Below are 12,338 nucleotides of genomic sequence, written 5' to 3' on the forward strand. Positions count from 1 at the left end.
TTCAAATACAAAACAACCAAGCCAACAAATTAATCAGGAAACTGCAAACATAGACACCACAAAGCAAACAATTTTCAGACACCACAAAGCAAACTCCCGCCACACTATAACTCACTTCCCATCACCTATAGCCATGAAACTAGAAAACGATATTTCCCTACTCGAACTAAAAGCTGCTCTTAATCAACTAAATGGTAAAACACCTGGAAGAGATCTCATCAGTTACCCTATGCTCAAAAACTTGTCCCCCGCCGTTGAAAATCGCCTACTTAACCTTTTTAACAAAATACTAGATGGACATATTCCACAACAGTTTAAAATTAGCAACATAATACCTATATTAAAACCAAACACCAATAAAACATCCATAAACTCCTACCGTCCAATCTCACTAAACTCTTGTATCTCTAAAGTCCTCGTCAAAATTGTAGCTAATCGACTTTGGTGGCTAGCTACTAACAGCCAGCTACTTGACAGTCGGCAAATGGGTTTTCGAAAGGGAAAATCGGTGTCTGACCCTCTAGCCTTGCTAGATTTTCAGATCACTTCGTCCCTCGCAACCAAAGTCACCTATCTGTTCTATCATTGGACTTCGCCAAAGCGTTCGATAGAGTAGGAATCCACACGATAATCGACGAACTTACCGCATGGAAAATAGGTCCAAAAATAATGAAGTACATACAAAATTTCCTAACACACCGACAAATAATAGTACAAACTTACAATGCCCATTCTACAATAAAACCATTAGAAAATGGAATCCCTCAAGGCTCCCCATTGTCGGTAATACTCTTTGCAATAGCCTTCAACAAATTAAACAAAACAATAGCCAAACATAATTCATTCCAGTTCTCCGCCTACGCCGACGACTATACAATAGTGAACAAAATTAATAGAACCCAATACTCACTCAACATTGACAATCGCTTAGAGGATATAATAGAATGGTGCAACTACTCAGGCGCATCACTATCAATACCTAAATGTAAACATCTCCACATCTGCCGGAAAAAAGGATGCACTTTTCAACTGCATTCCAACAACTTTACATTAAAAACTGAGAACTCCCTCAAAATACTCGGAGTCACATTCACAAGTAACTACAGATGGAACCAACACATAGAAAATCTCACACTACAACTTACAAAAAGACTGAACATTATTAAATGCTTATCAAGCAAAAGATTTAACTGTCACACTAATACACTAATAAATATAGTTAAATCCATGATTTTGTCTAAAGTAGATTACTGTCTCAATCTTTATGGAAAATCACCAAAATCAGCACTTAGTAAGATAAAAACAATATACCACTCTGCACTTCGTTTAGCAATGGGAGCATTTCCAACTACTCCAATTGAAACCAGAACAATCCACGCCACACTTAAAAACTGTAAGACAATCATGACAGCCAAAAACTCCCCTATAGGAAAAATATACCAAAAATTTAAAATAAGTAAAAAACAGCCCAAAATATCGTCATCGTTAAGAGATACAATCACCCAATGCAAACAATAAACTAGAACTCAATAAGCAGAGTAAAGCGTTATGGAATAACACCTCCCACTATTATAAAATTGTCAACTCCAAACAAACTGCAAACAACAAGGTACCAAGCTCGAACTTAACAAGACTAGACATAATAAAATTTACACGACTTCGACTCGGACACACCAACCTCACCCACAACTTTATCTTAAACAAATCTGCACCACCCACATGCCCACAATGCAACACCACAATTACCTTGAAGCACATACTTTTAGACTGTTCCAAATATCAACAAGAAAGATCAAGACTCCTAGAATCAAAAATACATGAAATAACTTTACCCAAAAACATCTATCAGACTATTGCATTCCTGAAATCTACAAACCTTTATCACCTCATATAAAAATAAATAAATAATAATAATAAGTTTTCTTTTTTGTTTTTGTTCTTTTTCTCTTCTTTTGTCTTCAATAAAATAATAGAAATCACCACTATGTAATAAATTTAGCTAGAGTAATGATCGAACTGTAAATAAATGTAAATAACCGTAATTGTAAACAATCATAAGCTTAAGGCCTTAGTAGCTATAGCTTACACCATAAGCTGCTTGCAATTTGTAATTGTAAGTGGAATTTTAATAATAATAATTACTAGCACCGGTTGAGATGCCTGACGATGCATTATTTCTGCAGTGGTTTGTTAAAGTTTCTATTTAATAACTGAGGCGTACGACTCGTTGGCGTAACTTAACGCCTTAGCAAAAGATACTCCTGGAATCGTAGTTGATGGTCTGTATGGCAACTTTTGTCGGATGACTGAGTTTCTAGCTGCGGATTTTGGTTGACTTAGCGACTCTTTAACTATTTATAGACCGGGAAACCTCTATAATTGAGTTTGGTTTTCCCGATAGTTGCTACATTTTTAAGGGGAGGTGTCCTCCTTATTTACGTGGCAGGGCTCAGTGAGATGTACATCCCCGCAGGCAACACAGTCTAGCGTAGACTGCAATAGGTTTTTGTGTGCCCATATTCCTGGCAGTTTGTGCATTGGACAGGTCAATTTCATTTTCAATGGTGATTCTACGGTGCAGTAGATATTGCTGCATGTAGATTGGATAAACTTCATTTTTACTTTACTTATAGGCATACAGCCAGGTGTCAGTTCTATCTTGTGCATTGGTTGGGGACTTTTATTTATATTTATTGTTATCTTTAAGTCCATCTATTATCTCATTAGCTAGAACTGTTGGATCGATTCCTTTGACAACCACTTGTAATCCTTTGCTACTTTTCACTGTCAAGGTATTTGGCCACTGAAGGTTAGTTTTGTTCACCATTGAATTTTTTTTCATTTATGTTACTCTTTTTTATGGACTTGAATAGAATTTTTGTACGACAATTGTATTGGTTAGTTTTCTAACCAATTCGGTACAATTTACCTGACTCACATAAATAGGTGGTGGTTTGAGCGTTATATTCTTCAGGTTTAGAATCGCGAATCTCTTGTTTGTCAGCGACTTATTTAATACAGTGTTTTCAGTGTTTTTTACAGCTGTTTTCGTTATTTTGGGTGCGCTATTTTTTGTAGGCTTAGTTTTAGTCTGCATTAATGCCCCGTTAGTGCGTTTCGTACTTTTACTGGTTTCCTTTTTCAACATATTTTTATATATACATACATATATATAGGCGATTATACGAACGGCATTACGGAAGAGGTGAAATGTGGGGGAAAATCAAAAAAACAAAACACAAGGCAACTTTGTGCAAAATTTGGTGTCTCTAGCTCTTAGTCTCTGAGAGGCAGGTGTTCATACGGACGGACATACAGACATACATAGATCGACTGGTCTTGTCATGCTGATCAAGAATATATGTATATACTTTGTGGGGTCTGCCAAGCCTCCTTCTGCCTGTTACATTTTCAGCTCCCGCAAACCTAATATACTCTTATACATTTTATGTACAGAGTATAAAAACCAGCCCTTTTTCTACATTTGTGCTAAGGTTAGTTAATGACTTATGTGGATAAAAAAAGAACCAATACGAAGATAATAAATTGTATTATTAATAATAAAAAGAACAGTGGTGATATCTTCACTATATCATCTATTTCTTGATCGACAAAGTTACTCATTGAACTTGTACGCATAATTTTTCTGGTCAGTGTAAAACGAGTGTTTGCTATTACATGTTTATTAACATTTACATACTTATGAACTTCCCGTGAACAAATTTAGTTCCTGTTATGTTATGGAACTAGAAGCAGAATTGTTTCCCAAAAAACAACAGAGAACGTTACCCTGGGCCCAGGCTAACTTCCGACACTGAGTTTTATGCGCCTCTAGCAAAAGCAGAAAGAGCGAATTTGATGCTGCAGCTTGTGGAGGTAATACCGGAGTGAAATTATTTCGATAATTACTTCTCTTAGTTTTTACCGATTTTGATCAAATTTAAAACAAAGTAGATAACTTTGGTTTATGTAGCTTTTGAAATGTGGAAAGTATTGACGATATTATATTGCGGGGGAGGAAAAAATTCCAAAAAATAAAATAAACTCGTCCTTTTTTGGACCTAGGAGAACTTGGATACACGATACCAACTTTGGTTATTTCAGCTTTTATAGTTATTGAGATCGGACCAACATGTCTAGATTAATTTCTCTCGTCTGATTAATATTTTTACATCATGAGGTCGGAGATGCCTCCTTCTGCCTGTTATATATTTTGCACAAACCTAATACACATAATTCTGTTTTTACACGGTAGAACGGTTCGATAAAAGGTCGTGTAAAAAGACATTAATCGTGCCAAATGGAATAGTCGTGCAACCATATATAAAATTTTTAATTTTCAACCTGTATAAAAACAGAAATAGGTGTATACCCTTTTTGCCCTACGGGTACAGGGTATACATACATGTATGTATGTTGTCTTCTGCTTTTACCGCAGTTGTTGCAACTGTTTTGTTGTACACAAAGGAATCGGTATGTACATATCGTGCGTCCTTTTGTCACATAGCCTGTAGGGCATTAAATTAAAGACGGCGTATTCTTTAAGATTATATTGAACTGCTTGATGGCTTTTTTTTAAAGCAATTTTATTTCAAGAGTAATATAAAAAGCCACATTATGTATTTGACGTCAGAATAACTCATATTACTTGACCTCTTTGACTTGCAGACCTGGAGGTAGCGATTGCTTTATTTTGTCTGCCTTCTCTTTATCTTGCACGACTAGGGTGTACAAGAAGCGGGAACAACGAATCTTAAACTTCGTGTTAGCAGCATTTTTCTTTATTTTGACAGCACGCGCATCAGAACGGCGGGCCTTGTTGAGAAAATCTTTAACTTCTTTTATCTCACGTGGCATCTAAAATATAAAGATAATTAATACGGTCAATATTTTCAACAGAGTTCGTGCCACATAGCATTCACATCGTACAATTATTTTATTAAATATAGAAAACACCACCTTTGCACGCTATCAAACAAAACAGGAAAGAGACCATGTGACAGGGATGCGCGATATAAATCGATGTATTCCTCCGATCCGATGTTTGATGCGATGTATGGATTATTTCCATGACGACGCTTACAATCGATGTAATTTATCCGATTAATCGAAAATCGAGTTTTATTTCGAAACTGACTTTATTATTATATTTGTTATCATCAAACCATTTGTGTATATGTTAAAATTTTTTTTCTCACCAATTTTTATACTCTGCATCCAAAAGATGAAATGGTATACTGGTTTTGTGCGAACGTATGGAACAGGCAGATGGAGGCGTGGCAGACCCTACAAAGTATATACATATGTATGTATACTTATTAATGATCTGGGTGGCAAGCCGAGTCGATATAGCCATGTCCGTCTGTCCGTCCGTCTGGACGAGCGCAAGAATCTCAGAAGATACAAGAGCTAGAATTTCCAGGTCCCTAAGCCCTAGGCAGGTCAAGTATTTTGAAACAAAAAAAAAATTAATTTTAAAATTATATTAATTAAATTATTAAATAAAATTAAATATAAATTATTCAATACATATATACAAAAGTGGAGACATGTTCATGTACAGTTTCAACAGCATACACTTACATCAGAATCGTGTCCCTCCGTGTTTATATGCGTGTATGTATGCAGCAGAGTTGCAGGCAGGATTGACCTATGAAACTTGGCATACGGATACAAAATCACAAACTGAAGGTGTTTGCCAAATTTGAATCAAAAATTCCAAGAATTACCGAAGTTATAAGAAAAAACACGAATTGTGGGGCAGTCGGGGCGTGAATCAGAATAAAAAAAAACAAACTTGACCTGCCTAGGGCTCAGGGGAACCTGGATACCAAGTTTGCTCATTCTAGCTCTTGAACTTCCCGAGATCCTTGCGCTCGTCGGACGGACAGATGGACATGGCTATATCGACTCGATTTGTCACCCGGATCAAGAATGTATACTTTGTGGGGTCTGCCACGCCTCCTTCTGCCTGTTACATACATTCGCACAAAATTAATATAGCCTTTCACCCTTTGAGTACAGGCTATAATAAGATAGATTTGCTCTGTCTAGACCACGAATGGTACATTATCACATTCTTATAGATAAAAACTCGATAAGAAACACAGACAGATAATAATGAGTTCGGATTCAGATGCCGAACATAACACCAACCTTTTCGTAGTGGGAGACGCCCGCTTAATAGATAAGGATGTGTAGGTACCCAAATCATTAGCTCAGGCTCGCCACCGCGCCGGTTGAGCATGATGCGGCTGGCTAACATGAGCTACCTGTTAAAGTAGTCACACTGCTCGCTAGACTTAAGAATTCCTTTCTTCTTTATTTTGTCAACTATTATTATTCTGAGGAATCGACATGTAGATTTGGACAGTTTGACATTCCAGTATTTATGAAACAACTCTTAAAGAGATATCGAAATCAACGATCCTTTTTATTGATGTATCGCAGTACATCGATGCATCAAGTCGATGCTTCCCATCGATAACAACATTGAGCAATTTTGCACATACACATCCCTATCACATGACCTATTTCCGGTTATCAAACTCAATGTACACAGTGTTGCCTACGTATTAATTAACCAAATAAGGCAAGATAGTGTCGATTTAACAGTTGACAGAATAAACAAATTCATCTCTAATGTATATAAAATAATAAATATTATGGATATCAAACAAAAATAAATTTATTACCCAATGACTCGGTTTTATTTTATGTGACTAATTTTTAAGGAATTTGAAGACGGATATATGTACTCCTTCGCAACTACTCTGCCTTCTTTATTATTTTGAGGCAAACACATATACATCTAATTCTGTTTTTACACGGCCTTTTTTCCTGCCACCCCTTCTTCTGCCTGTTACATTTTTCTGCTCGCAGAAACTCCCATTTACATGTACATTCCATGTACAGAATATAATACGCGCGCGGAACGGAGATGCGTGCGTTATAAAATCAGTGCATGCACCCGCGAAATATTCTTTTTCACTCTATTAATTAGATTTAAATTAAATTTCTATTTCGCGGGAACGTATGCAGGAATAACGAATACCATTGTTTTAGTGCGTTTTCCCTGATAAATTTTAAATGGTTGGATACCATAAATATGCTCTGTAAATTAAAAAAAAAATTATTTTAAAAAATTGATTTTATTAATTAAATTAATAAAAAAAATTTATTTAATACATAGAAGACGTTTATATTCAGTTTTAACAGCATACATTTACATACATCACGTGTTGGTATGCGTGTATGTGTGCAGCACAAAGTTTAACCAAATCAATAACAACAACAACAGCTGCAGGCAGCGCTGCGGGATGTAACTACTAACTGTAACTACCAAAATCTTTCAAAATTCCAAGAATTAAGGAAGTTATAAGAAAAAACACGAATTCCGGCGGGGGGGGGGGGGGGGGTGTATCAGAATAAAAAAATAAACTTGACCTGCATAGGACTTAGGGGAACTTGATACCAAGTTTGGTTATTCTAGCTCTTGTACTTCCTGAGATCCTTGCGCTCCTCCAGACGGACGGACAGACGGACATGGCTATATCGACTCGACTTGTCACCCTGATCAAGAATATTTACATATATGTACTTTGTTGGGTCTGCCACGCCTCCTTCTGCCTGTTACATACATTCGCACAAAACTAGTTTAGGGTTTAGGGGAACCTTACCAAGTTTGGTAATTCTAGCTCTTGTACCTGCTCAGACGGACAGACGGACATGGCTATATCGACACGTTTTGTCATACTGTTCAGGCATGAATATGAGAACCTGTCGCAGATAGATGCCGAGCCTATCTGGTGACATGCAGCGATCCTTTGTTTATTTAGGCGATTATCTGTGCAGCAATAAAATTTTATGACGGCTGCACACAGATCACGTAGGCGAAGACTGCAAACAAAGTAAGAAAATATTTTAAGAAAACCGATGTCCATGCTCGGGCGTCAATTAAAAATCTCTAGCTTTTTAGCGAAAACAAACAAAAGATGTTTAATTAGTTATTAATAATTATATATGTATGCGGAAGTCATCTATTATAAACAGTTGACTTTAATATGGCTTGGAATTTGTACATCGATGTACACAATGTGAGTATTACCGAACGAGTAATTTGCTTGCTGCCGCCACAAAGTTAGCGGACCAGCATAATAAAAATATGTACAAAGAGAAAATAGAGAGCGCAATATAGGCCGCAATATAGGCCACAATAGAGGGCGCAAATAAAGCGCAAGGTGCTCCGACACATACTTTAATAGACTCAGTTAAAACAAGTAAAAAAGCTAAAGTCGGGTGCCCCGACTTTGAAATACTCTGTACACATGTTTACAATAATTATAGAAAATAAAAAAAATTAAGAAAATAAAAAAAAATTCAATGATCGATTTTACCTTTCTCGGTATTCGAACTCACGTAAAGGGTGTATAATTGCACATTTACATAGCAATTACGTCTGTGGGAGTGTATGTATGCCTATGCGCATCTATTCGTGTCTGTGTAAGCATTTTCGCAGTCAACCAAAGCACCAGCATCAACAACAGCAGCGGGCAGCGCTTGGGCAGCGCTTGGGCAGCGCTGCAGTAGCAAATATATTTATGGCTATAACTTCTTGGTAAATCGGTCTATCATAGTGAAACTTGGCATACGGACACATAATTACTAACTGGGGGTATTTGCAAAATTTTAGTTCGAAATTCCAAGAATTACGGGAGTTAGAGAAAATCGCGATTTGCGGGGGAGAGGGGAGAAGGAGGGAAATTCCAAAATACACATTTTCTGCGTATTCACACAAGGCATCTTGGACTAAAATTTGGTGTCCCTAGGTCTTATAGTCTCCGAGATATAGGCGATTATACGAATGGAAAATCGGGAAAACCCCCATAGGGGGGAAGTGGGGGGAAAATCAAAAAAATAAAACAAACTCGTATAGAATACACACATAAGGCATCTTTGTGCAAAATTTTGTGTCTCTATCTCTTATAGTCTCTGAGATCCAGGGTTTATACGGACGGACAGACGGACAGACAGACAGGGCTAGATCGACTCGTCTCGTCATGCTGATCAAGAATATATATACTTTGTGGGGTCTGCCACGCCTCCTTCTGCCTGTTACATTTTTCAGCTCCCGCAAACCTAATATACTCTTGTACATTTCATGTACAGAGTATAAAAATGCCATCTACAAAACAGCACAGAAAACGACCAATAGAAGATGTGGTTTTTGCCAGATAGAGGGACATGAGATAGCCAGATGCAAAAAAATTAAGGCCAGGCCAATCGGAAGCGTATGGAGTTTGTGAATTAGAATTAAGAGCGCTTATTGAGGGAGGCTCACAAAAAACACTGATTCTGATATCAGTGTTGGCATAACCTTTGAAACTTCAGAGGACTAAAAGCAATGTGGAAGTTCAGGGGATTACAGACGGTGTCGATTTCATCAAAAATAGGGCCTGTTTGGAAATAAAACCAAGGTTTGCAAGCATATGTTGTATATATTTGACGGGCACTGGATACAGTGCACTCACGACATATGCGCATACTACATCTCCCTCCTTTTGAAAAATAACGTAACATAGTATAGTTATTTTTATTTAAAATTATACATTACGTATTAATTAGTAATATATTTATGTTTATAAACATTTATTATTATTATTATTATTTTTTTTTATATATATAAAAGTTTTTTTTTCAGTTATTTTATTTTTATATGTTGATTGGTTGTTTATTTTATGGCTTATAGGGTCTAAGAATTTGAATATATTCTAGCTCAAGCTAATCTAACTTTTGAATAATTTTAACCTGTTCTTATTTACTATTTGTGGTTTCTTTTTTCCCCCATCTATTTTTATGTTGTTTCTATCTTCTATGCTTATAACTTTATAAGGACCTAAATATTTTCTTTCTAGCTTATGAGCTGTATCGTTCTTTAATAGTACTAAAGTTCCTATCTCTAGTTCTATGTCATTTAATTTTTTATCATTTTCTATTTTTCTTTTTTGTTTTTCTATATCTTAAAGTTTTTGCTCTTTTATAAGCTGTTTCCAATCTAAACTTAAACTCTTTAGCATAATCATCTATGTTATAAATAGGGTCAATTGTAGTATTGTTATTAAATTCTGTGAACTGTCTTGGTAATCTACCATAAACAAGTTCGTATGGACAGTATTCATGAAACAATAGGTGAAATAATTCAACCATATGTCCCAATCGTCTTTGTCAATTGAAATATATGAACGAATAAACTCGTTAAATGTTCGATGGCTTCTTTCAATTGTTCCTAACGTCTGGTGATGATGTGCTGTTGAGTGTATATTACTTATCTTCATATACTTGCACAAGTCATTTATAAGTGAATTCTTGTATTCAGTACCCATGTCCGTTATGAACGTCTTCATAGGACCGTACTTTAATACAAAAGATTCAAATATTCCCTTAGCAACTGTTTTTAAACTTTTATCCGCTACTGGTATTGTAACTAGATATTTAGTGAGATCGCATATTATAGTTATTGCGTATTCATTGCCATTCTCTGTACGAGGTAATGGTCATATTGTATCTATTAAAACAGTGTCAAATGTGGTATTTGGGGTATTTGTTAATATCATTGGAGCTTTAGTATGCTTAGTGGTTTTTGCCTGTTGGCATTTCACACAAGTTTTGACATACTTTTTAATTGTCTTATTCATTTGGGGCCAATAGTAGTATTTCCTAATTTTTAACATGGTACGCGTAATCCCTGTATGGCCTCCTTCTATAGGATCATCATGGTATTTTGACAGTATTGCATTGATTTGACTTTCGTCATTCTTGTCTATTTGTGTTACTTTTGTTAGTAGCGCTACTTTTAATGTATTCAAATATTTATTGCCCATATTTTTAAATTCATTAAGTGGTACAAATTCGAAAATGTGTTCACTTTGTGACAACTGTAAATTAACAATTTTATGTAATCCGGCTTCTGAATTAAGCCTTTGAAAAAATTGACCTAAGTCGAACTTTTCATTGGAATACAAATCGTTAATTGAAAACTGTGAAATAATTCTTTTTCCTCGTTTAATTAAACAATTGAATTTACCGATTTTTAGTTTCACAAATTTTCTTACGTCATTATTGCTAATGACTTCATAGACATTGGGCTCTTTTTGTTCTTTTTGTTATTTTATTTTATCATCTGCGCAGATGTTTTCTTGTCGTTTTGATGATCTTGTTTGAACCATCAGTATGTTCCTATTCATTTCTATTAGCGAGTCTATGTTAATTCTAGACAACGCATCCGCTACATGATTATCTTTCCCCTTGAGATATTCTACCGTAAATTGGTATTCTTCTAAATCTAGTCTCATTCTCGTTAGTTTAGAAGTTGGATTTTTCATTGAAAACAGATATGTTAGTGGTCTATGATCTGTTTTAACCAAGAAATGCCTGCCGTAAACATATGGTCTGAAGTGTTTTATTGCCCAGTGAATTGCAGCTTATTCCTGTTCTGTAGTTGATTTATTGCTTTCTCCCTATGTGAAGGATCTTGACGCGTATGCAATTGGTAGTTGCATACCGTTGTACTCTTGGGATAATACTGCACCACATGCGTGTTTACTTGCATCTGTGGTTATGCAGAATTCTTTGCTGAAATCGGGGTACTGTAGCAATGTTGGCTTCATTAGTGCCTTTTTTAAATAATTAAATGCGTCATCGCATTCTTTTGTCCATTCGAATTAAACATTCTTTTTGCAAAATTATGAATAAATCGTCTGTAATAATTACAGAACGCGACGAATCGTCGTGCACTATCTGCATCAGTTGGGATTGGATAGTTTTTTATAACATCGTATTTTTTATCATCCGGAAGGATACCATGGTCTATGCATTTATGGCCTAGGAATGTAACCTCTCTGGGTTTAATTTTAAGTTGTGTTCAAAGGTCAAAGATGTTTGACAAATTTTTAAACATGTGCTGTTCAGAACAGCCATAAGGTAATCGCGTGAAGCGATAGGAACCGGAGTGCGTAGAAAATGATGTTATATTTCTAGATTTTTCATCTAGCTCTATTTGGTGAAATCCAGACATTAGATCGAGACATGAAAACTATTTTGCTCGTCCCAATTGGTCTAAGATTTCTTCTATTCTTGGCAGCGGGTATTTGTCTGCCAAAAGTTTTTTATTTATTTGACGATAATCAACTACTAAACGCCATTTATTCTCCTTGGAGTTTGGGAGAGATTTCTTGGAAACCAAGAGAAGTGGGCTGTTATATTCAGAAATAGATGGTTCAACTATACCATCTTTTATTAGTTTGTCGACCTGTCTGTTTATTTCTGACCTTTCTGTCTCT

At 35.9% G+C, this 12,338-nt stretch overlaps 1 protein-coding gene across 2 annotated transcripts; it reads right to left on the reverse strand.

The window, feature by feature from the left end:
* Nucleotides 1–4,537: 4,537 nt before the first annotated feature.
* On the reverse strand, nucleotides 4,538–5,045 carry LOC115629429 (60S ribosomal protein L38). 2 transcript variants are annotated; one of them, XM_030525888.1, is made up of 2 exons: nucleotides 4,960–5,045; nucleotides 4,538–4,857 (listed from the first exon to the last, which is right to left on the reverse strand). In XM_030525888.1, exon 2 carries the CDS (start codon nucleotides 4,855–4,857, stop codon nucleotides 4,645–4,647), a length of 213 nt encoding a protein of 70 aa, XP_030381748.1. In that variant the 5' UTR covers nucleotides 4,960–5,045; the 3' UTR covers nucleotides 4,538–4,644. The 2 variants fall into 2 exon arrangements, with proteins under 2 accessions (XP_030381748.1, XP_030381747.1); XM_030525887.1 differs by having other exon boundaries at nucleotides 4,930–5,029.
* Between the last annotated feature and the right edge of the window lie 7,293 nt (nucleotides 5,046–12,338).

This window comes from Scaptodrosophila lebanonensis, unplaced genomic scaffold, assembly GCF_003285725.1.
Source record: "Scaptodrosophila lebanonensis strain 11010-0011.00,11010-0021.00 unplaced genomic scaffold, SlebRS2 tig00000147-arrow-arrow-pilon, whole genome shotgun sequence".
In the NCBI taxonomy this organism is placed as follows: Eukaryota; Metazoa; Arthropoda; class Insecta; order Diptera; family Drosophilidae; genus Scaptodrosophila; species Scaptodrosophila lebanonensis.